This window comes from Symphalangus syndactylus, chromosome 12 (assembly GCF_028878055.3).
Source record: "Symphalangus syndactylus isolate Jambi chromosome 12, NHGRI_mSymSyn1-v2.1_pri, whole genome shotgun sequence".
Taxonomy (NCBI): domain Eukaryota; kingdom Metazoa; phylum Chordata; class Mammalia; order Primates; family Hylobatidae; genus Symphalangus; species Symphalangus syndactylus.
In genome coordinates, this window is record NC_072441.2 from 88,315,853 (window position 1) to 88,343,851 (window position 27,999).

Below are 27,999 nucleotides of genomic sequence, written 5' to 3' on the forward strand. Positions count from 1 at the left end.
GATTCTGAGTCAACTGCTCCCCCTCAGCCAGATCCTAGGGGGCATATCCCCCCAACCTGGGACCCGGGCCCCTTTCCCTTGCAGCCTCTCTCAGTTGTGAGTGCCACAGGCCAGAGGGGGTAGAGAGGAGCCAAGGGGGGGCATGCCGCGGGACAAATGGGCTGTCTAGGGCCAGTGGCTAAAGGGGCGGGAGGGGAGGAGTCCTCAGGGATCCTGTTTCAACAAACGTTTCTTTCGGAGGAGGGGAAGGCGGGGGAGAGGGGGAGAAGGACCTATTTAAAGCTACCCTGTTGCTTTGGCTGTCTCTGTCTGCCAGGGTCTCGACTGTCCCAGACCGGCTGGTGTGGGCTTGGGATCCTCCTGGTGACCTCTCCCGCTAAGGTCCCTCAGCCACTCTGCCCCAAGATGGGCCGTGGGGTGAGTATCCCTAAAGAGCAGGGGTCGCACTCTAGAGGGTGAGGGAGGCTGCCGAGGAAGGATGCAGTGGGAATGGGATGTGGAAGGAGAGGGATAGAGAAGCTGAGTGGGATACTTGGAACTTGAAACTAACAGTCTCCAAACTACCAATGCGTGTACAGATCCCACGGCGGTCACATAGCCCAGTGCTCTCCTCTCCTCTGCCCGCCCCGGCCCCTGCCCACAGTTAGACCCACAGCCCACCATACACGTCCCCTCCGTCTCTCCCTCCACCCCACTCCCACATCTCTAGCCCTTCCCTGCGGCAGTCCCTCCTCTCACTGCATCTCCCGGCCTCCCAGCTGAAAGGATGTTTGGCACTGTGAGTCCTCCTGTCTTTGCCACCTCCTGAAAATATCCATTCCTCTGGGAGTCCTAGCCTGAGAGCTGGGGGTCCATTTTGAGGTTGGAGAGGGGCAGTAGAGCATCCGGCTCCCAGAGTCACCAAGCAGTTCCGGACACCAGCTCCAGGGGCCCTGAGTGCCAAGGACAGCTGGGTGGAGTGTGGGGAGGAAGAGCGATGCCCCAGCCCTCACCCCAGCACCCCTCCAGATGTCCCGAGCAGCACTGCCCGTGGGTTCCAAGCCATGGGCTTTGAGGACTTTCCCGGAGGCTGGTGACAGTGACCCCCCCCCAGTCCACCCGTCCATGGCATTCTGCAGCAATGGCTACACCAAGAGGAAGATTAACAACCACAATGGGGGGGGCAGGGAGAGGGCTTTGAATTCTTGGAAATGAAATTCCCATATGGAGAAGTGTGGCCCAGTCCTTTTACATGCTGTGCCTGGCTGCTTTCCTTTTGTGGAATACTGGCAAAAGAGGACTCAGAGGGAAAGGGCATGCTGCGGAACGGGAGGGTGTGAGGAAGACTGTGCCTAGGGGGAGCCGTGGGTGTTTCTGGGCCCAGGAGGAGTCAGGCAAGGACACGTTATTGCACCGAGTTGAGCAGCTGGGAAATCGTGAGCCTGGACACCAGGGTTCCTGAGCTAGGGTCGGAGCCATAAATAAAATTGGAGTGCATGCATGTAGCTGTGTGTCTGTGTCTGTGTGTGTGTGAGTGTGTGTCCTTGACCATGTGTTCTCCATAGGCGGGGAGCCCTGCAGTTACTCATGGATGAGTACCTGTGTTTGTGTCTCAGCAGGCAAATTTGTAAATGTACAAGCCTTCAAGCCTGCACAAGCATAAATGTCACTGTGTGGGGGTGCTTGAGAGTCTGCGAGCCTGCCCTTAGGAGCTGTGAGGTATGGGCTTCACGGAGGAAGAGGTCATAGCTGCAGGTAGTTATACTGTCTTGGGACCTTCAGCTGCATCTTGACATCTCTGGCTCCCCGTGGAAAGGGCATCCCCAGCTGAGATGCAGGACCTCTGAGAAGAGGCAGGGGTTAAAGGATCAGATAAGCCCTCCATTTCCCCCATCCAAGTGAAGAGAGAAGGAGGGGAGGTAGCACCTTACCCTGCTCCATCTTAGAGCAAGGTAGACCCAGCTCAGGAGGTCTTGCTTGGGAAGTGATGAGATCTTGGCTTTTCCAGTCTGTCTTTTTCCCCTAGCACCCCCAAACTCCCCTTAATCACCATCCTCAGTTGCTGTGGGTGATGCAATAGGAAGATGAGGAGCAGATCTGGGCTGTTTAAACTAAGAGGCTGGGTGAGGTGGGGGTATTTAGGGCCTGGAGCTTGGAGTTCAACCTATCAACGACCCCTGAAGAGGGAAGGCATCTGTTACCCACAACCTGTTCTAGGAATGATTTTTCCTCCAATCCCTTCTCCCCTGCATCTCCACTGCAGAGGCAGGCTTAACTGTCCCCCCATTACCCAGTGGCTGTGAAGGGCGGCGTGGGAGCTGGGGGAAGGGACGACACTGGTGGGAGGGAGCCCAGCCTGCTCCAGCTGCCACGGAGAGGCTGAGATGCGGGGAGCGTTGGCGGATTCCCAGCTGCCCCCACTCTGTCCCAGCCTCTGGCTTTCTCAAAAAGGACTCTCTGTTCTCCTTCAGCATTCAAGACCCAGAGAGGGGGACTTGTGGTTGGGGGAGGGAGGAGCGGAGGGAGGTTGGGGGGGTCCTTGCTTCCTCTCTTTCTTTCTTGCCTGGGCAGCCGCTGGCCCCAAATCTCTGCAGGCTCCTGGCTGCAGAGCCTGAGATCTTTGCCAGGACAGGAGGAGGGGGAAGGGGCAGTGTGTCTCAAGCTCTAAGCCTGCCGGAGAGCAGGGCGGGAGCTTGGGAAAAGGAGGCACTGCATGGAGCTGCTTAGCTCAGCCACAATCCAGCATGCCAAAGTGCATGGACCAGCAAGTTTTTAAAAAGCATGCATTTTATTCCAATTTTATGAAATTTATTTCACATCTGAATACACAGAAATTCCTCCACACCCTGCTCTTCTGCCCGCAGACCCAGCCCTGCTCCTCTGTGTATGCCCGGGTCCCCTTCTGTCCCTGAAGTTCCTGAGGGTCACACTGAAGCTCAGCCAGCCTGATCTCTTGCCTCTGGTCCTTTGATTGCATTTCATCCTTTTCTCAGCTCTGTCCCACCACAGACAGTTAGTGAATCTAAAGCACTTCAATCCACTCAATTAAATGAATCCTCTTAGGTCACCCAAGAAAGGCAGAGGTAGAACCACTCACAAGCCTTTCCCCACCCCTTCCATTGGGCTGCTCGGTCTCCCCAAGAAGATCTGCCTTTAGGAGGCCAAACTTATACCAGATTCATAGATGCTTCAGATGGAGACAAACCCACGATTTTACTGGTCACATTTTCTGAGAAGAGCACTTCTGAGCAACACAGCCTCCAAAAGCTCATATCTTTTTAAATCATTGGTATCTTGGGAACAACAGTGTTGAATCCTCCTTGCATCCCCCACCCCTATCCTTGCTTCTGATTGTACTGGTCAGACTTCTACCTCTCAAGATGCTGAATTGGTGACCTCTTACAAACAAGGCAGCTGCCATACTTCTGGGATTGCTCCTGACTCTGATAAGTAAAAAAGGCATTACCCTGGAGCACAAAAGACTTAGGGCAGTGAAGCTATTCCATACGATACCACAATGGTGGATACATGTCACTATACATTTGTCCAAACCCATAGAATGTACACCAAGAGTGAACTCAAACCCAAACTATGGGCTTTGGATGATAAAGACGTATCAATGCAGGTTCATGATTGCGGCAAATGTGCCACTCTGATGCAGGGTGTTGATAGTGGGTGAGGCTGTGCATGTGTGGGGGCAGGAGATATATGAGAACTTTCTCTACTTCCCACTCAATTTTGCTGTGAACCAAAAAATTGCTCCAAAAAAAAGTGTATTTTTTAAAAAGCAAACAAAACCCCCAAAACTGCATTATCCTGCAAAAAAAAAAAAAAAAAAAAAGGCAAACACCTTGGCTGTGGATCCTACCCAGGTATCCACACTTTATGGGAAACAAAAATTACACCATAGTGTGGGAAAGCTAATTCCTGAAAGCCTAGTGCAGACTTTGCAGAATCCAGTGGAGAAACAGGCACCAGGTGGAAACTGAGCAGCCCCTCTATGAAAAGGACTCTATTCCCTGAGGGAAGTGGGAGGAGAGAAGACTGGGGCAGAAGAGGAAGTAAGAAGGTATCTTTTTGGGAACTTTTCATGGCTACCCAGGCCTTCCTCAGCCTCTATCCTATTCTATCACCCCAAGAGGGCCTCCTCTTAGAAGGAAAGATTTCCCATCCTCTCCCCAAGAAGTTCCCTGTGAGACCCTGGAAGGCTGCTGGTGGTGAGCCCACAGGCCCTGGAGTGGAAGGGAAATCAGGAGCCTCATAAGGCTGCAATTAAAATGTCCATCTGGTCAGGCGCAGTGGCTCACACCTATAATCCCAGCATTCTGGGAGGCCAAGGTGGGAGGATCACTTGAGCCCAGGCAATATAGTGAGACCTTATATATAAAAAAAGAAAGAAAGAAAGAAAGAAAGAAAGAAAGAAAGAAAGAAAGAAAGAAAGAAAGAAAGAAAGAAAGAAAGAAAGAAAGAAAGAAAATCGTTTTAAATTAGCTGAGCGTGGTGATGCATGCTTGTGGCCCCAGCTACTTGAGAGGCTGAGGTGGGAGGATTGCTTGAGCCCTAGAAGCGGAGGGTGCAGTGAGCTGAAATTGCACACTGCGTTCTATCCTGGGTGACAGAGTGAGACCCTGCCTCAAGAAAAAAAAAAAAAGTCCATCTGATTCGCCAGATGACCCAGGAATGTATAGACTTAAAAGCTATATAAATTGTGGTTTTAGATTTACTATCAGATACAATTTCTTATGTTTTGGGACAAATGGGGCTCAGTTCCCATGTTACCCAATTGTGCTTTGGGGGTCCAGTCCTGTGAGTTGCCTCCCGTCTAGTAGCGGGCAGGCCTGCCCAGCAGGATGGAGAAGGCTCCCAGCACACCCCATGTCTCCACTTCCTGGACATGCCCTGACTCTCCAGCTACTGCCTCCTCTCAGTCCATCAGGCCTGCTCTTTCCATCCCTACCATTCCACCACCAGACCTGGCTCTCCTCTGGACACGTTCCTGCCTAACCCCCTGGCTCCCCAAGGACTCTTACTCCCCCAGGTTCCTGAGTATTTCTACCCCTCTCTAAGTAAAATTGCCATGGTGTTGGGCTAAGACATTCCTACAGAGTGATTCTACTCCCTCAACAACCCCTCACAAAACCCTGTCCACTCCCTTCCAGAATTTTCCCAAATAGTGTAGGATACAGGTTTTCAAAATTTTTGTTTTGTTTTGTATTTAGCAGCAGGGTCCTTTCAACAAACAAAATCTTAGCAGAAGCCCAAGCATTAAACCGCTCAAGTGGTGCTTTTCAGTCCTGAGCCCCTCGCCCTTCTCTGAAACTCACATGGGAGCCCCTGGTTCTGCCAATAGTCTACAAACTGAGGGCCTAGGGTCCCTCACCCTCCATCCCCACTATCTCCCCCAAGGCAGCTGCTGCTTTTGAACCCACCACCCCCACTGCCTGGGCTCCCTGGTTGAGTGGTGGGAATGGAGGCTCCAGCCCCTCTCGTCCCTGACTCTCCAGCTCTCCCTTCCTCCCTCAGGCTGGCCGTGAGTACTCACCTGCCGCCACCACGGCAGAGAATGGGGGCGGCAAGAAGAAACAGAAGGAGAAGGAACTGGATGAGCTGAAGAAGGAGGTGGCAATGGTGAGGGAACTGCTGGGCCGTGGAGGAGGGGCCCCATGCTGGGAGAGCTGTCCCTGCAGCCCATTGCGCTCAGAGAAACTCCGTGTCCCCCATGCTGCTCAACTCACCCCTGTGCCCTGCAGTGCCCTCATATGCATCTTAGATACCTCCTCCCCAAAGTAACTCACCCTCGCTTCCCCAGGATGACCACAAGCTGTCCTTGGATGAGCTGGGCCGCAAATACCAAGTGGACCTGTCCAAGGTGAGTGGAGGGGCTTCTAGGGAAGGAACAAAAGAGGCAAGAAAACCATGCAGCATCAAGGTGGCAGGAGCCTTAAAACTGTAATCCAGCCTTCTTTACAGATGAGGAAACTGAGGCCCAGAAACAAGGACTGGCCCAAGGACATGCGGCTAGTTGGTGGCACAGCCAGAACTAGAATTCGGATCCCCTGCATCCTAGCCCAAAGCTTTCTCCCTGTATACTCTAGAAGCCAGGACTCCCTATGACCTAGGCCCCAGAGGGCCTCCAGGCAGGGCCCTTCCCTATACCCCAAGCAACTTCAGTTGCACACAGCCTTCCACAGACCTGACAGCTGACGCACATGGGCTGACAGCCCACTCCTGTGGTTACGTGATTTGCTGGGCCCCTGCTACATACGTGACATTGTGATAGATGCGTTACATACATTTCTCTAATCTTTACAACAACCCTTTGAGATAGGTATTGCAGACCTGTTTATTAAACAAAGGAGACGCAGAGAGGGAGAGTAACTTCCCAAGGTCCTGTGAACAGTAATTGGTACAGTCAATTGCTAAGCCCTTCAATTAAAAATTTGCTTAAAAATCATTAATCAAAAAATGCTGGGTGTGGTGGCTCATGCCTATAATTCTATCACTTTGGGAGGCCAAGGCAGGCAGATCACTTGAGACCAGCCTGGGCAACATGGCAAAACCCCATCTCCACTAAAAATACAAAAATTAGCTGGGCACAGTGATGGGCACTTGTAATCCCAGCTACTCGGGAGGCTGAAGCAGGAGAACTGCTTGAACCCAGAAGACGGAGGTTTCAGGAGCTGAGATCATACCACTGTGCTCCAGACCGGGCGATAGAGTGAGACTCCATCTTGAAACAAACAAACAAACAGACAAATATTTAGTGGGTATATATCTCCTTTATGGGCCTTCCCTGACTGCTCTTTCTAAAATTCGATGCCCCTATTCCTTTACCTTACTTTATTTTCCTTGGTAACACTTTTCACTATCTGGCACTAATATGTATTTGTTTATTGTGTGTCACCTCTCCAGATCATAAGCTCCTCAAGGGCAGGGACTTTGTTGGTCTTGTCCAACTCTGCATCCGCAGAGTGACAATTGTGCCTGGCACTGGATATACATTTATTAAATGAATGAATGAATGAATGAAAAAAAAAATGAAATGGTCCCTGCTTTAAAGGAGCTCAAAGTCTAGTAGCAGAAAAAATGCAATCATAGGATTCCAATGCAATATGGTGAGTGCAGCTCTAGAATCAACTGTAGAACACCATGGGGAACCAGAAAGAAGCATCTGAACCAGGCTGGGGCTGAGGGAATAGGGCCAGGCAAGGCTTTCTGTGGAAAGTGACAGGTGATTGCCAAAGTTGTGTGACGCTGATGGTCAATAATGTAGGACTTGAGCAGGGTGTGGAGGTGCCCACCTGTAGTCTTAGCTACTTGGGAGGCTGAGGTGGAAGGATTGCTTTAGCCCAGGGTTCGAGGATGCAATGAGCTATAATTGCACCACTGCACTCCAGTCTGGGCAACATAGCAAGAACCCATCTCTTAAAAAAAACAATCTAGGACTCTCCTAGAATCCTTGATAAAAGAATCTGAAGGAAGAGAGATGGGGGAAAAAACAGTTGAGGTGACTTTCCAGGGAGCTTATCCAGACTGCCTCCAGGGGAGATGTTATGGCCCTAACCATAGGTGTTGTTTCAATCCAATATAATTAGGGGTGGAGCCCAGTCAAACCCTTCTCAGCCCTCAAGCCCTCCAAGTTGCATCACAAATGCCACCTCCTCCATGTGGTCTCTCCTGATGGTCCCCCACCCCTTCCAACCAGGTGGGACTTTCCACCTGGGCATTCTTCCCATGCCCGGGAGCTGAAGGGATGGGCATGGTGACGGGCTGGGTTGGCTCCAGATGCATGCCCCTATGCCTCTCCTTGCTCCCTCAGGGCCTCACCAACCAGCGGGCTCAGGACATTCTGGCTCGAGATGGGCCCAACGCCCTCACACCACCTCCCACAACCCCGGAGTGGGTCAAGTTCTGCCGTCAGCTTTTTGGGGGGTTCTCCATCCTGCTGTGGATTGGGGCCATCCTCTGCTTCCTGGCCTACGGCATCCAGGCTGCCATGGAGGATGAACCATCCAACGACAATGTGAGCCCACACGCCTGACCCGGGAACAGCCCGTGACTGTCCTCCAACCCTGAACCCCCAACACAGTGGGCGGTGGGCAGGGAACAAGGCTCTCACATCACAGTCCTACAGACGCCCCTGCATCTTAGGCTGGAAAGGGGTGAGGCTTCTATACATATCTGTAAAGCACTCCCCCCAACAGTGCATACACACTCACATACTCATTAATTAATGAAACAATCTCTCCCTGTTCCTCCCCGCTTAAGTGAGCCTGTCTGCATGCCTGGGTCTTCATCCCCTAGCAAAGTCCTAACCCTGGGAACTTCCTAAGACTTTCCCTCCCATTTCTAGTCTTAACAGGCTTGAGGTTGGCAGATCAAGGGGGAGGTTAGTGAGAAGGGCTTTCCCCTACCATCATCACTCTCAGTCACAGACAAAGGTCTGGGCTGTCATCTTTGATGGCACTGCCTGCTCATCCCAAGTGACAGCTGCCCCTTTAGGGTTGGGGGAAAGGTCAGGTCCCTGAAATTCTTTCTCCTTACCAGCTATATCTGGGTGTGGTGCTGGCAGCTGTGGTCATTGTCACTGGCTGCTTCTCCTACTACCAGGAGGCCAAGAGCTCCAAGATCATGGATTCCTTCAAGAACATGGTACCTCAGGTAAGACAGCAGGGCTGGGCTCTGGGCTAGGGTGTAAGGTTTTGGCAAGAGTCCAGCTCATCCTCTGTCAACTCCTGTGCTCTAAGATGGAGATGGACAGAAAAGATCCTCCAGCTTTCCATGCCAGCAGCTAATTTTTCATGGGGCTTCTCCTTCTGCTTGGCGGGGTGGGAGACCAGCAGGAGAAGAAGGAAGGGGCAGAGACAAGCATTTCATGCTCTGCCTGTGGCTCCCCACAGCAAGCCCTTGTGATCCGGGAGGGAGAGAAGATGCAGATCAACGCAGAGGAAGTGGTGGTGGGAGACCTGGTGGAGGTGAAGGGTGGAGACCGCGTCCCTGCTGACCTCCGGATCATCTCTTCTCATGGCTGTAAGGTGAGGAGGTCATACTGGAGCAAGCAGTTGAGTCTAAGGAGCAGGCTGTGTGCAGAGCTAAGAGGGGCCCAGTGAGGTTTAAAGGTGGAGAGACCCAGGTCCAAATGTCAACACCATGCCTATGCCCCTGCTAAACCTTCTGTCAGTGTGGGGTGCTTTTGCAGTGCCTCCTTGCATCTGTGTGTTACGAATGCTCTATGCCCCAGGTATTTCTTTGTTGTCCACTTTTTAGCAATCATGTATTGAGTACCAATTATGTGTCAGCTGCTTTATATATGTTCGATTAGCTATCTGATGTAATTCTGAAAGAGTGGTGTAATCACGCGGGGCTGCTGCATGCGGCCACACACGTTGCATCCTGAATGACCCCAGGTGGTGCATTTTCATAAACTACAATGTTAGTGTCCCCCCCTGTGGCTGTGCAAGGCAGAGATTCTGTTTACATTCACCATTTTACAGTTGAGTACATGGAGGCTCTGTTGGTTAAGCAAGTAACCCAAGGTCACATAAGAAGTCAGGAGGAGTCAGAATTCCAAACCAGGGCAGGGGAAATAGATGAGTAATGCCATAAATATGTGATGAGGGCAAGTGTGACTTTGTTCCTCGTGTCATGAAGATTGAGTGTGGTTGGAGGTGGTTCAGGAGACAGCTGTGTGCATACAAGTGGCTCTGCCAGTCTGATGACTACGCACTCCTTCCTCCTCAGGTGGATAACTCATCCTTAACAGGAGAGTCGGAGCCCCAGACTCGCTCCCCCGAGTTCACCCATGAGAACCCCCTGGAGACCCGCAATATCTGTTTCTTCTCCACCAACTGTGTTGAAGGTGAGAAGTCAGCCTGCCCCCTGTAGGAAAGAGTCTGAATCCTGAGTCCACGGTCAGGATGAAGGGCTCTGGTAGTACTTACCTGGCAAAAGCTCTGCCATTGGTGGGGCAATTGAGGGGTCAGGGGGCCCTGAATATTATGGAAACACCCTCCAGAGAGCAGGGTATTGACTGGGGGCAGCCTGACTCCACAGGAAATGTATCTCCCTTCCCCAGGGAGATCTCTGTTCTGTCCACCCCAAGACTGAGTGGATTCCAAAGCTTTCAGGTATTGGGTTAAGAACCCCTTACACATGCGCACACACAGATGCACATATGCTCAGAACCAACCTGGATTCTTAGGAGTCTTTGGATTTGATTGATGCTTCTATTCCTTGTGGTTCTGGGCCTGGCTGCCTCCTTTGCTAATCTTTGCTTTGGCCAGGGCCCCAGGGTGTGGGAGGGCCAGGAAGGCATTCCGGCCAGGTGAACACTTGGGCCCTACTTCAGGCTGCTTCTAAACCTTTGTTACACCAAAAGACATGTTTCACCATGCACAGACTACCCAGTTTGCCCCTTCCCTCTTCTGGGTTCTAGAGATAAACAAAGGTCAATAAGAACTCCCAGAGCTGCCATCAGTTAATGGCAGTGGTCCAAGCACAACTGAAACTTGTGCCCTCTGTGGTCAAGCCAGTGAGCAGAGTCAGGGCTGAATCAGAGAAGGAGTAGAAGGGAAGAGACAGAAAGAGGCCTCACTAGACCAAGGGCCTCTGAAAATAGGGCAAAGGAGGCCTCATATCCCAATCCACACTTCACCTATCCATTACTCATTTCTCCTCAGTGCATTATGTTTCTCTGGGGATTTTTTTTCCTTCTTCCACAAGTTGGAATTCCACTGCTTGGAATCCATGAGGGATTGATTTCAGGACCCCCTTGGTTACCAAAATCTAAGGATGCTCAAGGCCCGGATATGAAATCGCATAATATTTGCATATAACCTGTACACATCCTCCCATATACTTTAAATCATCTCTAGATTACTTATAATACCGAGGGCAATGTAATTTTTATACTGTTTTGTTTTTAAATTTGTATTATTTTTATTGTTGTACTGTTATTTTTATTTAGCTCCAAATATTTTCGATCTGAGGTTGGTTGAATCTATGGATGTGGAATCTGTGAATATGGAGGGCCAACTGTACAAATAAAAATCACCACACATTACATTTCCTAAGTTTGTTTTTTGTTTTGCTTTTGAGACAGGATCTTGCTTTGTCACCCAGACTGCAGTGCAATGGTGCAATCACAGCTCACTGCAGCCTTGACCTCCCAGGCTCAAGCCATCTCCCACCTCAGCCTCCAGAGTAGTTGGGACTACAGGCGTGTGATACCATGCCCAGCTAATATATATATATGTATATTAGAGATGGGGTCTCACTATGTTACACAGGCTGGCCTCAAACTCCTGGGCTCAAGTGATACTCCTGCCTCAGCCTCCCAAAGTGCTGGGATTACAGGCAGGAGCCACCGAGCCTGGCCAAATTTCCTAAATTTTTAATGTACTGAGATTTTGGAATTTGCATTTCTCACAATTGATTTATTCAAAAATGCCTAGTAATATATTCCTTTTGCTTACTCTGCAATTTGCTTTGAAAAGAGGAAAGGAAATAAATGAGATATTTGTTGAGCACCCGCCATGTTCCAGGCACTGGCTTAAGTATATTAGAGCATGAGCTCATCTAAATATTAAAACAGCACTGAGATAGGAATTCAAATAAGGATTCAAACCCAAATTTGGCTGGCTCCAATGTGCATGCTTTTTTCAATACACCACCCTTCCTTCCTGGAAGACCCCTGTAATGTCACATAAGGGTTAGCAATTGCCTGGCTTCCTCTATAGAGATTCATGCCTAATGTTGACAAAGAAAATCTTAAGACTGAATGGAAAATCCATAATGAGTGCTTTACTTTGTGTTCATAATATACTTTTGGATGGTATCAAGTTGGGAATGATTTTACCAAAATGCCACAGGCAATTTTTATTTATTGAATCTCCTCTATTTGACCTTTGAGATTATTTGCAAGCTTCTCCCCAGGCTGGAGTACAAGAGAAAATAATTTGCTGTTGTATTGATTCTGGGATTGGCGATCTATCCAGGGAAAGGAAGGCCAAGTGGGGACAATCTACTGAATGTGGCCTCCAGATCTGTGGCTTTAGTTCACCTATCCTGTGACGGTTTTCCTTGCTCAGGAAATAGGATGGGACTGCAGTCCCTGGGAGCCACAAAGCACCCAACCTGATGTCCCACCATGTTGCAGGCACTGCCAGGGGCATTGTGATTGCCACAGGCGACCGGACGGTGATGGGCCGCATAGCTACTCTCGCCTCAGGCCTGGAGGTTGGGCGGACGCCCATAGCAATGGAGATTGAACACTTCATCCAGCTGATCACAGGGGTCGCTGTATTCCTGGGGGTCTCCTTCTTCGTGCTCTCCCTCATCCTGGGCTACAGCTGGCTGGAGGCAGTCATCTTCCTCATCGGCATCATTGTGGCCAACGTGCCCGAGGGACTTCTGGCCACTGTCACTGTGAGTGGGTCAGGCTGAGGTGCCACCAGGGGAGGGTCTCACTACTCTTTCCTCAAAGTGATAGAGGCACAGTTGCTTGTGGCTTCTCAGTACTTTTTTCCCCCTAGAGTCACATATTGGATGCGATACTCAGAGATCACTTAATACATGGCTTAGGGTGTGAGTTGAGAAATCTCAGGTGGGGCTATTCTTAGGCACTCAATTTCTCTTTTGGAGCTTGTCACAGCTGCCTTTTCTCACGATCTGCCAGCAGTCTGGGTCTCATTCCGGCCAAGTCTCCCGTAGAGGCTGTCTCAAAGGCCACCGGTCACTAACTAGCAAATCCATTGACCTTTTCTCAGCTCTCCTCTCTAACTCTGCTGCTGAAACAGATACTGCTGTCCACCCTCCTAGCATTCTGTCTTTTGTCGATTGCTGTGATGTGCCGCTGTCCTGGTTCGCCTCTCCTCTGTCCCTTCCTGCTCCCCCTACACTGATTCTCCGGCCTCAGCTCTCTGTTCTTCTTACACCCTGAGCAAGAGCCAATCTCCTCCCAGTTTCCACTGTCCCTTCTGTGTTGATGACTCGGACATCCTTATGCTCAGCTCTGCTCTGGCCCTCTCTGGAGCTCTAGTCAAATGTCTTAAACCCCCTAATGGGCATTTCATCTTGAAAGATACTCATGATCTCAACACATCTAAAATTGAACATTCATTCTTTACAGCTAAGTCCTACCCATTCAAGTTAGTGGAGTAGAATCAGGGGAGGAGGAATGGAGCCATGGTCTAGGGTAAGGTTATGGCCATCTCTGGCTCCAGCCTTAAACTTTTTTATTCTCTTCTTTCTCTACCAGGTGTGCCTGACCCTGACAGCCAAGCGCATGGCACGGAAGAACTGCCTGGTGAAGAACCTGGAGGCGGTGGAGACGCTGGGCTCCACGTCCACCATCTGCTCGGACAAGACGGGCACCCTCACCCAGAACCGCATGACCGTCGCCCACATGTGGTTCGACAACCAAATCCATGAGGCTGACACCACCGAAGATCAGTCTGGTGATTGGGTGCTCCAGAGGGGGTGGATAGGATTAGAGGATGCTGAGGGCAGTGGCGTGGTAGGGTGGGTGGGTGAGATAAAGGCTCTAAAGGGAGCCACGCTCCTGGTTCTCCCTCATTTCCTCCCAGGGGCCACTTTTGACAAACGATCCCCTACGTGGACGGCCCTGTCTCGAATTGCTGGTCTCTGCAACCGCGCCGTCTTCAAGGCAGGACAGGAGAACATCTCCGTGTCTAAGGTAGGGGGTCAGGACACACAACAGGTATGTTTTGGGGGTGTCTCCAAAGGCCTCTTGCTGGCCCCAGCTTTCCTTCTCACATGATGTGGCTGCCCTGGGGTTTCAGTGCCTCCTTCACCTGATCCTCCACTTCCTTCCCTCCCATGCTGACACTGAATTCTTGTCTCTTCTGGCAGCGGGACACAGCTGGTGACGCCTCTGAGTCAGCTCTGCTCAAGTGCATCGAGCTCTCCTGTGGCTCAGTGAGGAAGATGAGAGACAGAAACCCCAAGGTGGCAGAGATTCCTTTCAACTCGACCAACAAGTACCAGGTCTGCTTGGGTTGCCAGGACAGAGGAAGAGAGAGGAATATAAATGGGTGAGGGTGGACAAAGCCAAGGGGAATCATCACTAGGAGGAGTGCGGGTGTCTGAGGGTCACATTCCCTCCCCCTACTAAGCCCCCCAGGACAGCTCATATGACTGCATGTCTGATTGCAACTAGCCCCAGCTCCCAAACCTTACTCCATCCCTTACTACAATCTCACTCTCTCAACTCTTCTTCCCATAGCTCCGCATCCTCTGGCCTAGCCTTCCAACTCTTCTACCCCAGTCAGTGAAACCATAATTCTGTAATTCCTTTATGGTGCCCCTTAGCCTTTAGGCACCTGTTAAATGCAATCTCAGCATTCCTTATTATCCATAGAGGTAAAGCCCCCTGAGGCCAGGTGGTGGTGGGGATGCCCACTGTGCCCCTAGCATAGTGCCTGTCTTAACCTGACCTCAATAAATATTTGTTGAATGAATGACTGTCCTACGGAGGTGGCTTTCAGGTTACAAGTGTTGGAACTGTGAGGTATAGTCACCCCCTGCACAAGGAGATTCTCTTTGCTGACAATCTTTGATGGGTTGGGGCTACTTTTCTAAGGTGGTTTCCTTACCAGCTGCTGCTCTATGCCGCGCTACCAAGACAAGTATGGCCCTCTCTGTAACTGCCTGTCGTCTCTCCAGCTGTCCATCCACGAGCGAGAAGACAGCCCCCAGAGCCACGTGCTGGTGATGAAGGGGGCCCCAGAGCGCATTCTGGACCGGTGCTCCACCATCCTTGTGCAGGGCAAGGAGATCCCACTTGACAAGGAGATGCAAGATGCCTTTCAAAATGCCTACATGGAGCTGGGGGGACTTGGGGAGCGTGTGCTGGGTGAGAGGCCAGAAACAGGAGGCCCACAAGGGGATTCCCAAGCCTCTGCGGCATCCCTGGGGTGAAGGACTGTAGGGGTGTCTAGGAAGCCACTCTGTGGATCTCACTGCTCCCTTCTGCCCCCCTTCAGGATTCTGTCAACTGAATCTGCCATCTGGAAAGTTTCCTCGGGGCTTCAAATTCGATACGGATGAGGTGAACTTTCCCACGGAGAAGCTTTGCTTTGTGGGGCTCATGTCTATGATTGACCCTCCCCGGGCTGCTGTGCCAGATGCTGTGGGCAAGTGCCGAAGTGCAGGCATCAAGGTACTGGCCTCCCTTCCTCCCCTCCATCCTAGCCTCCCTCATGTCAGAGGTCAAGGAGCTGCAGTGGCTGCTGCCCTGGAAAGGCCCAGGCCATGGTAGCCTCCTTCCCACTGACTCGGAGAAGAAGCTGTCCATCTGCAAGGAAAGGCCCACCCCTGCCTTGGAGCACTCACGCTCATCCCTTCTGCTCAGAGAGGCCAGTGTCCCATGCCCATCCTCTCCCTCCCTGGCACAGCTCATTGTCCCATCTGCATGTGCATCCTTCCATTCTGATTTGAAGCAAAATCTGGCACTCCTATCTTGGAGACCTAGTTGTCCTACCCTTCCCAACTACTGCCCACCCTCTCTGTCAACTTAGGATGGGGTTAACAGGCTCTTGTATGCTCCTAGTGGCTCAGCCCATAACCTCACAGAATGCCTCCCACTCAAGGTTCTCTTGTTCAACTATGGTTGCTTCTCACTGACCACTCCCTCCTCTGTGCTATGTTTGTTCTTCATTCAACAAATATTTATTGTTTACTGTGTTTCAGACACTGTGCAAGGTGCAAACTCTAGCACCTTGCACAGTGCCTGATACATAGTAAACAATTTGTGTCACATGACACATCCAGATGGGACAATGAGCTGTGCCAGGGAGGGCACATATAAATCAGGCACTATTCTAAGCACTAAACCTGTATGATTTCATTTAATCTACACAACAACCCTGTGAATAAGCACTAGTATTTTTCCTTTTTTACAGAGAGGGAAACTGAGGCACAAAGTAACATGCCAAGGCCACACAGCTAGTGTAAGTCATAGAGCCAGTCCTTGAACCAAGGCAGTCTGCTATTTCTTAACTATCATACCAGGAGACTTGGCGCTGTGGGTATATGTGGTTTCTGAACCCCATAACCACTCTGTCTCCAAGGCAGGCATCATTATCCCTGTTAAAAGTAAAACAAGGCTGGGCACAGTGGCTCCTGCCTGTAATCCCAGCACTTTGGGGGGTCCAGGGCTGGTGGATTACCTGAGGTAAGGAGTCTGAGACCAGCCTGGCCAACATGGTGAAACCCCATCTCTACTAAAAAAATAAAAAATAAAAAAATTAGCCACATGTGGTGGCAGGTGCCTTTAATCCCAGCTCCTTGGGAGGCTGAGGCAGGAGAATCGCTTGAACCTGGGAGGCAGAGGTTGCAGTGAGCTGAGATTAGGCCACTGGACTCCAGCCTAGGCGACAAGAGCAAGACTCCATGTCAAAAAAAAAAGTAAAACAAATGGAAACTGCTAGTGGGTAAGTCTTTTTCCCAAAATAAAACTGCCAGTAAGCGATGGACTCGGACTATGAAGCATGGTCCGCTTGACCGGAAAGCCTGAGCTCCTGCTGCTTGGCCAGGTCCCTCCTCTGTGATCAGAACCATCATGGAGGCCCGGGCAGAGGACCTCTATGGGAAGTCAGCTCAGGGAAATATTAATTCTGCCTCAGAGAACTGGATGATGTTTGACAAAGGGAATGATATTTGAGCTGGGCTTTGGAGGTCAAAGAGTATTCTGCAAGGCAGCGAGGGAGAGGAAGTCATGTCAAGATCAGAGAACGGTGCGTACCTTGGCGTGGCTAGACTGTACAGGGCATGTGTAGGGGTTGGCAGGGGAGAGGTGGCAAGGAGCACTGGGGGTTGAGACTGGAACATTGAGTCAAAGCCAGTTGGAAGGACTTGGCTTAAATGCCAGACTTGGGCTTTCTCCTGCAGGCCACAGAGAGCCACCAGTGTCACAGGGGAGGTTGAGCTTTTAGGAGACTACCTGGGTTGAGGAGGGACTGGATTTGGGGAAGAACTGGAGTCACGGAGAGACAGGTTAAGAGGCCATTGCTGTAGTTCAGGTAAGGAATGATGACCTGAACTAGGGCAGAAACAAAGGGAGTGGAGAGGAATAGCCATGTTTGAGAAATGTTTTGAGAACTTGGTGACCACACTGGATATGGAAGGTGAGGAAGATACAGGAGAGAAGGGGACAGAATGATTAGAGAGGACAACATCTAAGGTAGGGAGCAGTAGCAGGCTTGGTGGGGTGGCGGGAGTAGAGAAAAGGAGTTCAATGTTGACTTTAAGCTTGAAGAGTCTATAAGATAACCCAGAACAGACAGATGTTCCAGTGAACATTGGAGTATGGTTTAGAGCTCATGAAAGATGGTCAGGACTGGAGATTTGAATCTCATTAGCACAAGGGTGCAAACTAAAGGCTTATAGTATGTTTTATTACATTGCCCAGGAAGAGCAGACAGGTCAAGTGAAGGGAGGAGAATGAAACCCTGTGCCAAACCAACATTTAGGCACAAGAGGAACCAGTGAGGAGGGGAGAGTGTGGTAGGACCCAATACCATTTGATCTTCATGACCACCTGGAAAGGCAGGAATCATCTCTGCATTGTGCTGAGACCTCAGTGCTTGACTTGCCTAAGGTGCTGTAGCTGGAGAAGGTCGATGTTTATTCTTGAGCCCCTCATTCACCTCCAAAGCCACTGCTTCTTCCATCCTACTAGGCTGCTGCCCTGAGAGGCTGGGAAAGAGCATGCAGAGGAGTGGAGGGAAAACAGGAATGGAGGAGTATGTGGAAGCCAGGGGAGGGCAGGGTTTCAAGGAGAAGAGGTCAACGGTGCCAAATGCCTCAGAGGGGTCAAGTAGGATGAGGACGGCAAAGATACTTTTCATTTTTCAGTTGAGAGGCCCATGTGGCCTTTGGGTAGCAGTTTCAGTGAAGTGGTGGGAATGGAAGATAAGGCAGTGGGGATCATGGAGGCTTCATTTTCAGTATCCATAGGACTTGCCCCACAAGCCCACACATGCAAATGCTATCCTAACCCAACTCTGCTCACCTCATAGCCTCTTGGTCCGTCAGATGCCAGCCACCCTCCCCATCCCAACTCCATTCACTCTGCAACAATAGCAATGAACATTATGGTGAAGGTAGGGACCAACGTGCTCACCAGGGAGGATGTCAGAGGCAGATGCTCAAGGTGGTGGAGGCAGGGATGTTGTCTCCGTCTTATTCCTGTTCTGTCCATTACATTGCTGCAGTGATCAATATTTGACACTAAGAACCTCGTGTCCTATTTCCAGGCCCCTGTGCATTTGAGCAAATTGTAGCCCCTCTCTAAGTCTTGGTTTCCTCATGTGTAAAATAAAGGAGTTGTTAAAGGGTCCTTCCAGCTCTGACTGCCTTGAATCCCATGAAATCCAAAATCCTAAAATAATCTCCTAAATAATCCTAAAGATTTGAGGCTTCTCTTCCAGGGGATCCTCATGAACTTGTTACTCTGTTATGGATACTTTCCTGCACTTAAGCAAACTATCTCTCTCTAACGCTCTGAACATAACTCAACTTGCCATTATCTTTCCTCCTCACCCACCCACTCAAATTCACACACACACACACACACACACAAATCCCCACCCACCTCACATATACACACATCCCACACACACACATAGACACACACAATCCCCACCCCCCCACACACACACATCCCACACACACACACACCCCACACCCACACAATCCCCACCCCCTCACACACACACAATCCCCACCCCCACACACACACCCCACACACACATACACACACACCCCACACACACATACACACACACACACACACCCCACCCCAGCACCCCCCCGCCCACACACACACACGCCATTATTTCGGCTGGGATCTGGGATCTTAATACTACTTTCCTTTTGTCTCCTCTCCTTCCCACCAGGTGATCATGGTAACCGGGGATCACCCTATCACAGCCAAGGCCATTGCCAAAGGTGTGGGCATCATATCAGAGGGTAACGAGACTGTGGAGGACATTGCAGCCCGGCTCAACATTCCCATGAGTCAAGTCAACCCCAGGTGAGGCCTCTGCAGGAAGCCCCTGCCCCCCAATCAACATGTCCTCTTGCACAGAAGGCTTGGGTGTCCCCTGGGGGTATTTGGACAGCATTTCTGGAACCTTTATAGGCCTTACCTCTGACACTATTGTGACTGGTTCCTCAGCCCTGAGCTTGTATCCAGGCTGTGCCACCGAATACCCGTGTAAGCTTGGAGATGTCACATTCCCTTCCTGAGCCTCCATTTTCTCACCACAAAATTAGGATGCCATCTCCATTGCTGTAGGAGAGGGATGTGAGTAAAGAAACTAGCCCAGGGCCTAGCAAACTGCACTTACAACTGTGATGATCCCATGGTGAGGATTTAGAGTCACATCCTCAAAGAGAAATGGGGGAAGTGAGTACTGAGGAGAGGAGAACTGAAGCAACAGGGGAAGCAGCCTCAGCAGGGAGCCTGCAGGCCGCGGTGGTGAGGAGAGGCAGGGGGCAGGAGGGGCTGGTACAGGTGCCAGGGGTCAGCTGTCTCTGCCCCCACCCACCCTCCAGAGAAGCCAAGGCGTGCGTGGTGCATGGCTCTGACCTGAAGGACATGACATCAGAGCAGCTCGATGAGATCCTCAAGAACCACACAGAGATCGTCTTTGCTCGAACGTCTCCCCAGCAGAAGCTCATCATTGTGGAGGGATGTCAGAGGCAGGTGAGCACAGCCATGGGAGGCAGATGACAGGCAGGGACTGAGGAGGCAGGGACAGGGCCAAGACAAGCATGGAGTGAGGGGCGAGGAGCCAGGCTTGGGCAGGGGTTTCGTCCTCAAGTGTGACCATCTTCCCTCCAGGGAGCCATTGTGGCCGTGACGGGTGACGGGGTGAACGACTCCCCTGCACTGAAGAAGGCTGACATTGGCATTGCCATGGGCATCTCTGGCTCTGACGTCTCTAAGCAGGCAGCCGACATGATCCTGCTGGATGACAACTTTGCCTCCATCGTCACAGGGGTGGAGGAGGGTGAGGAGGCTGCATGGGCTGGGACGGTTCACAGGATACTGAAGCCAGCACCTCTGTTCCCTGTCCCTTTACCCCAGTTGAAGAATCATTCCACAACTCTAGGCAGCCCAGCCCGCTTTAGCTTCCCTTGAACACAAAATCTTCCTCTCTCGGGAAGACAGGCAGCCATGCTTCAGGGGCTGGGGGTGGGGAAGAGTCCCTCTGACCTCCCTGATGCCCTCAGAATCTCCCCACAGGCCGCCTGATCTTTGACAACTTGAAGAAATCCATCGCCTACACCCTGACCAGCAACATCCCCGAGATCACTCCCTTCCTGCTGTTCATCATTGCCAACATCCCCCTACCTCTGGGCACTGTGACCATCCTTTGCATTGACCTGGGCACAGATATGGTGAGTGCAGGAGGTGGAGGAGGGGACAGGCAAGGCAATCGTGATGGCACAGTGGCAGGGAGGAGAGGTGCACTTGGGGCAGTGGCCCCAGCTGTGAGGGTTACAGGAGACAGGCACAGGCCTGGAAGACAATGGGGTCTGAATACACGCTTTTTAAACTGCATCAAAGATCGTCACTGTCGAAGATCAATTGCTCCTGTCATCTCCTACATCCCTTCAAATGCCCTCCCTGCCCCATTTCCTACCCCACACAGGTCCCTGCCATCTCCTTGGCCTATGAGGCAGCTGAGAGTGATATCATGAAGCGGCAGCCGCGAAACTCCCAGACAGACAAGCTGGTGAATGAGAGGCTCATCAGCATGGCCTATGGACAGATCGGTGCGCCAAGCCCTGGGCCTCAGGCGGGAACCCCAACAGGGTTCTTTTCCCATCTTTCAGAGGAATGAGCCCCAAGCAACATTCCAGGACAGGGGCCAGCTACCCAAGGGTCAGGGACCTCCATCTCTGGCCCCGAGGGGCTGTGCCCCTTCTGCTTCCTGCTCTGACCCGGCCCCTGCCTTTGGCCCTCTACCCACAGGGATGATCCAGGCACTGGGTGGCTTCTTCACCTACTTTGTGATCCTGGCAGAGAACGGTTTCCTGCCATCACGGCTACTGGGAATCCGCCTCGACTGGGATGACCGGACCATGAATGATCTGGAGGACAGCTACGGACAGGAGTGGGTGAGTGGTGCTGTGTAAACACAGTGCACATGTGTGAAAGTATGGGGAGCTGAATGCCTGGCAGGAGTGGCCAATGGTGGCCAACTGGGTCTGGGGCTAGGGGTGGATCAGGAGAAACCGTGCTACCTTCTGGTCCTACCCTTTCCTCCGACACTCTCATCTGTCTCTGCCCACCCTCCCTCCAGACCTATGAGCAGCGGAAGGTGGTGGAGTTCACGTGCCACACGGCATTCTTTGCCAGCATCGTGGTGGTGCAGTGGGCTGACCTAATCATCTGCAAGACCCGCCGCAACTCAGTCTTCCAGCAGGGCATGAAGTGAGTGCCCACCCCCACGGCACCTACCCACCCAGGCTCTGGGCACACTCACCAACCCACACAGGCCAAGCTTCCAACTCAGCCCTGGCCCAGAGCTGTAAGGAGGGCGTCAGATTTTAATCTTCCATCTGTATATCCATAGATAGGTTTCATACAGAAGAGAGAAGCCATGCTTCAGGCTCCTAATTTTGCATTTTGTTATGGTCTCTCTCCACCTTCCTTCTCTCCCTCTCTCCCTCCCTTCTTTCTCCCATCTCCTACTTGAGTGCCACCTGCTCCTATCCTTTGCCCAGCCCTAAATCCAGTGTCTTCTGTGCCCACCTCTCCCCTGGCCTTCTGCAGGCAGCCTAGTTTATAGCTCTTGCACTGTGATTCTGGAGGCCACATGCTGCCGAGGGTCAGGTTCAGTACTTCTTGCAGTGTGAGTTACAACGTGCCAGGCACTGTGCTAAGTGCCTAACACATTGTTTAGCCTCACGATAGCTCTATGAGGTGGGTATTACTGTTTACATTTCATGGATAAGAGGCCCCAAACAGGTTAAATGATGTGCCCAAGGTCACCAAGATGGTAAGTGTTCACCAGATCTGTCTCTAAAACCCAGCCCTGGCTACTACCCAGCATTTCTGCGCTCGCACCATCTGGCACTGTTTGGAACTCAGTAATGACTGTGATTCTAGTATGGGTGGTGGTTGAGCACTGAAGGTTTCATGCTGGTTCCTTTTATTTTCTCCTACCATAAACAATGGCCACAATTCCTCGCATTGAGCTTGTCACAGTTTCTTAGTTTGGGGCTGGGGAGGGTGGGGAGAAGATGCCAAAGTGAAGTTAATAACACTTAAGATCCAAGGGAGAATAAAGTGAAAAGCCTGTTAGATAAATAAAGGTAATATGAAGGAAGGAGATTCCAGGAAGCTAAAAATACTAATGGGAAAAACATGCAATTTGAAGAGAACAAGGAGCAGAGAGTCTAAGAAATTGGGTATAGTTCTGGGGCCTGGGACTTGCTATGCACTGCAGGGACGACACAGGAAGGTGGGAACATGGCCACAGTGGCTACATCCAGCCCATCTTAGAGGCAAATGGGAAAAATGGCAAATGAAAGTCGGGCTGGGTACAGAGGAAGAGTACTAATACCTCAACATGCCTCACCTTAGGTCCCTGGGCCACTGGGGATCCTCAGAGATGCTATTTGCCTTATTTTGAAAAGCTTTATGAAAATAAAGCACTCACCTATGAGAAGGCAACCAGGCTTACTAATGTGTCATCCTTATGCAAAAGCCAAGAGCACATATCATGAAGTGGTGATCGGATGCTGATTCACAGTTCTGTTTGGAAGCCATGGATAGTTCTAATTAATTTTAAATGGGGAAATGTATTCAATACTTATTCACAAATGTAGCTTGAGAGACAAACAATTAAATGTGGCTTTACAGAAGAAAATAAGGAGGTCCTTAGTGAGTGAAAATTTGGAAATCACTGGCTTGAACCAAAAAGAGGTACCTTGTGCAAGATACAAAAGATGGAGTAGCCGAGAACAGTGGTTCACACCTGTAATCCCAGCACTTTGGGAGGCTGAGACAGGAGAATCACTTGAGCCCAAGAGTTTGGTACTAGCCTGGACACATGGTGAAACTCTATCTCTACAAAAAATATAAAAATTAGCAGGGCGTGGTGGCAAACACCTGTAATTCCAGCTACTGGAGAGGCTGAGGCAAGAGGATCACTTGAGCCCAGGAGGTGGAAGTTACAGTGAGCTGTGGTCGTCCAGCCTGGGCAACAGAGTGAGACTCTGTCTCAAAAAAAAAAAAAAAAAAAAAGTGGAGTAATAATGTGACTGAACATTTTCCATGTTTCAGAGCTTTTCACATGTTATCTCCCTTAATTTTCCCAACAACCCTATGATAAAAAGGTAAAATCTCCATTTGATAGAGAAGGAACGTGAGGCTCAGAGAAATTCAACATTGCCTGCAACCCAATGCTAGTCAATGGCAGAACTGGGAACAGATGCCACCTGTCTGACTGCAGAAACTGCCCTCAGAGCCTGCTTATTCTATCCTGCTTTTCAATTCTGATAAAGTGAACATATATTAACCACTTATTATGCGGTGATCCCCTTTACATTCTCTGAATTAAATATCTATGATGAAACCACCACCAGGAACTGTGGGAGATGCTGAGACGGTAGAAGACATACATGGGCCCTGCACTGAAGGAGCCTTCAAGCATCTTGCTGGGGAGACGACACTTTCACGGGCCCTGTGCCTGGAGCAATAACAAGATCATGAGACAGGCCCCATGTTGACCACCGTACAGAACACGTCACCCAGCACCTAGAAACAATTATTTAATGAATGAATATACGTGCAATAGACAACATTCGGAGGTAAACTCAGTAAGCAGAAAAACAAATAACATCTTCCTTTCGTTACATAAAGCATGAGAATAGGCTGTTGGAAGAAGACATGCGACTATGTCATTTAGAATTCTCTCTCCTCTTTCCCTTGCACCCCAGGGGTATCCCAGGATCTCTGCCTCCTTGATCCCCCTTCACCTGCCACCCTCCTTTCTTTGCCTTTCAGGAACAAGATCCTGATTTTTGGGCTCCTGGAGGAGACGGCTTTGGCTGCCTTTCTCTCTTACTGCCCAGGCATGGGTGTAGCCCTCCGCATGTACCCACTCAAGTGAGTGTCTCTTTCGGGGGACCTGAGTAGTCATACGGGGGGCCTTCAGCCCCCTCCAGGATCCAAGTTCTGATCGATTTGAATGCTCCTTTATGTGATGGCCACCAAGCCAACCTCTGATGCTCCTGACACTCTCCTCCATTGCTTTCAGAGTCACCTGGTGGTTCTGCGCCTTCCCCTACAGCCTCCTCATCTTCATCTATGATGAGGTCCGAAAGCTCATCCTGCGGCGGTATCCTGGTGGTAAGCCCCTCTACCTCCCCTCCAGCAAAGTGCAAGCCCCACCACCAGCTCCTCCCTCCAGGACCACACGCAGACTCCACTCCTACTACTGGTTCCTGCTCCTGTTCCTCAACACCCTCAGACCCTGGGGTCCCAGGTCCCAGGTGCCCTGACTCTTTCGAACCTGTTGTCTCTGCCCTCTTCCCATCAGATTCTAAGTCCCCCCTAACTCACACTTGGTCTCCGAGGCCCTCCACCTTCCACCTGAAACCACAGAACATCAGAATTAGAAGGGCCTTTCCAGGTCACCTAGCCCCACATCCATATTTTACAGATAGAGGAGGCTCAGAGGTGAATCTGTTGAGGGTCGTAAAGCAAAGAATAGCAGGACTGGTACTAGAACCCAGGCCTCCTGATCACCACGCATCAACCGACAAGTTACTGGTTTTCCAACAAGCATTTTTTTTTTTTATCACTTAGTAGAGGTTAAAATATGATGGCTTACAAACCAAATACTGTCCAGGAATACTGTTTGGTTGACCTGTCCCATATTTTGTGTGTGGAGGGGGAGGAAGGGGGATTAATTGGTCCGATATAGAAAATTTAGGGTCGTTCACATAAAATCTGAATTCGACTTCTCCTAAAGATCAGAAGAGCTGTTAATCCCATGTCCACATCTCTGCACAGCAATAATGGACAGCTGCTCCCTTAGACTCTCATTCGTTACCTGAAGAGGCCCTGCGAGCGTTTGCAATTTTCACCCCCGACCTATTCTGCCCCAGCCTCCACTGTGCTAAATACAAGTCTCCCCTAAAGGCAGGTTCACCCACCCTTCCTTTAACTTATGGCCCCAGCTCACTGGACCGCCTTCTCCTCCCTTTCACCTTCCTTTTTTTTTTTTTTTTTTTGAGACAGAGTCTCACTCTGTCACCCAGCCAGGAGTGCAGTGCAGTGGCACGATCTCGGCTCACTGCAACCTCCACCTCCCGGGTTCAAGCAATTCTCTTGCCTCAGCCTCCAGAGCAGCTGGGATTGCAGGCGCATGCCACCACGCCCGACTAATTTTTTGTATTTTTAATACAGACAGGGTTTCACTGTGTTAGCCAGGAGTCTCGATCTCTGCCTGCTTCAGCCTCCCAGTGTGCTGGGATTACAGGCGTGAGCCACTGCACCCGGCCTCCTTTCAACTTCCTAAGCCACTTCCCTCAGTGCCCTTCACCAGGCTTCTCCTTCCACCTGGCCTCAGCGACCCAAGCCCCTAGGAAATTGATCTCTTGCCTCCTTTTAAGCTCATGCTGCAATCTCCACTCCCAATCTCTCTAACAGGCTGGGTGGAGAAGGAGACATACTACTGACCCCATTGGAAGAAGAACCAGGCATGGAAAGATGGGGAGCTCTGGAGGTGTTGTGGGGATGGTGATGGAGAGGGATGGAAATTACGGGTGGCATTGGGTGGCAACATTTGGGGAGAGATAATGAGGCAACTCAGCAGGCTAAGTTGCGGGGTATATAAATTGGGGTGATGACCCCATAGACCTAACTGTGAACAATCAGATTAGACACTATGTGTTAGAGTCTCCGCCACCAGATCCTTTTCCATCCCACTCCACTATGTTGTCTATTTTTTCTGAGGAATTAAGGGTTACCCCACCCTCCCCACTCCCATCCCTTCAACCCCACTTCCTACTGTAATAGATCAGCATCCAAAAGCAGGAACCCATCTAAACCAGAAGGAAGCCCTCTCAGATCACCCCGGCATCACTCCATTTCCCACTTTCACCCCCGTTAGCTTCCTGCAGGACTCTATCCCTGGCTTCCCCTTCAGACCTTGCAATCACAAAAGGTTCTGCGGGTAAGTGCAAGAGCCTGAGGCTGGAAAAGGCTGACTTGTCTTCCAGTCGAGGCTAGTAAGGGACCTGCAGGGAGAGCTGGGCAGACAGGTGGGAGATGAGGATAGGGCTGGCTGGAGGAAGGAAACAACAAAGGAAGCGAGGTAGTGCCAATGACAGGACATTTGACATGAGTCTCCAGATAGATGTCGTGGACTTCATCTCTATGTCCCGCCTTTTAGAATACCCCACCAGCAGAACAAACTCAGATCTCATCAGGGTCGCAGCAGAGGCAGGACCAGAAGGCAATCAAGAGCTTCCAGAAATGCCACACTTGTGTGCCACAGAGTTCCCCGCTGACCCTTGGTTGGGGGTCCTCTTAGTCCACAAGGTCCAGATGTCACTCATGTACTTAATAACAGTTCACCTTCTGTAATACTAAGTCCTCAGAGCTGCATGCTGTTCTGAGAGGGATGGCCACAAGTTCTTTCCCAACCCCTTCCATTCCCTTTCTTTCATGCCCATCCTGATGAACCTGCATCATTCCCCGGCACTGCCAAGCCAACCCTGGAAAAGGAGTTCCCTGGCCATTGGCTAGAATCAGGGTGGAGAAGTTCCCAGAACCTTCCTGTCTCCCAGGGACATGTATGCTTCCAGGGACAAGCTTAGGTCATGGACATGGTCAGAACCTTTGGACAAGAGGAAAATTTTACTAAGAGATTTGCTTTTGCTGGGTGCGGTGACTCATGCCTGTAATCCCAGTACTTTGGGAGGCCGAGGCAGGTGGATCACGAGGTCAGCAGTTTGAGGCCAGCCTGGCCAACATGGTGAAACCCTGTCTCTACTAAAAATACAAAAAATTAGCCAGGCGTGGTGGCACACGCCTGTAATCTCAGCTACTCAGGAGGCTGAGGCAGGAGAATTGCTTGAACCTGTGAGGCGGAGGTTGCAGTGAGCTGATATCGTGCCATTGCACTCCAGCCTGGGTGAAAGGGTGAGACTCCATCTCAAAAAAAAAAATAAAAAAAATTTGCTTTTGACATCTTAGGTGGCAGGGCTTTTCCCTCCAGGCAAATGCCCTTCAAACCGGCGATCATTGTGCCCACTTTCCCTGGGCTGGAAAGTTGGTTTCAGGTTCCTACAGGAGATAGCTTTCTTTCCCTTACTCCCTATCTAACCCTTTTGCTCTGCAGGCAGCTTTGCCCATTCTCTAAGCCTGGCTTAGAAGTTCACTGGGAATGTCCTGTAGAGAGAGACCTAGATAGGTCATGCAAGTGAGAGAGACATCTGAGAAAAATGGAAGACCTAAGGCAGACAGGAAGGAAGCACAAAAGACAAGCATTGGGTCAGACCCATAAACCGCCTCCCAAAGGCTGTCATTTCATTGCACTGGAATTTTGCTTTATCAGAAGCACCTGGAAGTAAGGGAGTCATTGCCTTGGGCCTGGGAGTCTAAGTGGGAGACCATATTAATTTGGATCCGATTAATTGGAGATTACTAACTGTGGACAAAAGTTTATCTTTGCACAATCAATAAAAATGGCATTTGTTTAGTAAATTAAGAGCACCAACAATATTGCTAGAGGTGGCATGTTTAGTCTACCGAAAACAATACTCTTCAGGCACTTTAGAAATATCCTTTTAGAAGCAGCGAGTGCATGGGCTAATTATCATCAATCTTTATGTATTTGTTAAAGAAACATCTACAGGATCTTTACTGGTGACCTTTTGTAAGACATTAGTTTGAGGTACTACCTATGTACTTGAAAATAATAAAGTTGCATTTCTTTATGAAAAAAAAGAAATCTCTTCCATAAT

The 27,999-nt window shown here is 50.5% G+C and overlaps 1 protein-coding gene across 3 annotated transcripts; it reads left to right on the plus strand.

Moving 5' to 3' along the window:
• Nucleotides 1–302: 302 nt before the first annotated feature.
• ATP1A2 (ATPase Na+/K+ transporting subunit alpha 2) lies at nt 303–27,986 on the plus strand. 3 transcript variants are annotated; one of them, XM_063626962.1, is made up of 23 exons: nt 303–417; nt 5,503–5,607; nt 5,789–5,848; nt 7,799–8,002; nt 8,527–8,640; nt 8,880–9,014; nt 9,721–9,838; nt 12,137–12,405; nt 13,238–13,436; nt 13,566–13,675; nt 13,852–13,986; nt 14,665–14,854; nt 14,985–15,160; nt 18,900–19,036; nt 19,561–19,711; nt 19,850–20,018; nt 20,255–20,409; nt 20,664–20,787; nt 20,987–21,132; nt 21,318–21,448; nt 24,029–24,130; nt 24,282–24,373; nt 25,679–27,986. In XM_063626962.1, exons 1-23 carry the CDS (start codon nt 406–408, stop codon nt 25,705–25,707), a joined length of 3,063 nt encoding a protein of 1,020 aa, XP_063483032.1. In that variant the 5' UTR covers nt 303–405; the 3' UTR covers nt 25,708–27,986. The 3 variants fall into 3 exon arrangements, with proteins under 3 accessions (XP_063483032.1, XP_063483034.1, XP_063483035.1); XM_063626964.1 differs by lacking the exons at nt 5,789–5,848; nt 7,799–8,002 and having other exon boundaries at nt 5,503–5,598; XM_063626965.1 differs by lacking the exons at nt 303–417; nt 5,503–5,607; nt 5,789–5,848; ... (3 more) ...; nt 9,721–9,838; nt 12,137–12,405 and adding an exon at nt 12,967–13,107.
• The last annotated feature ends 13 nt before the right edge of the window (nt 27,987–27,999 follow it).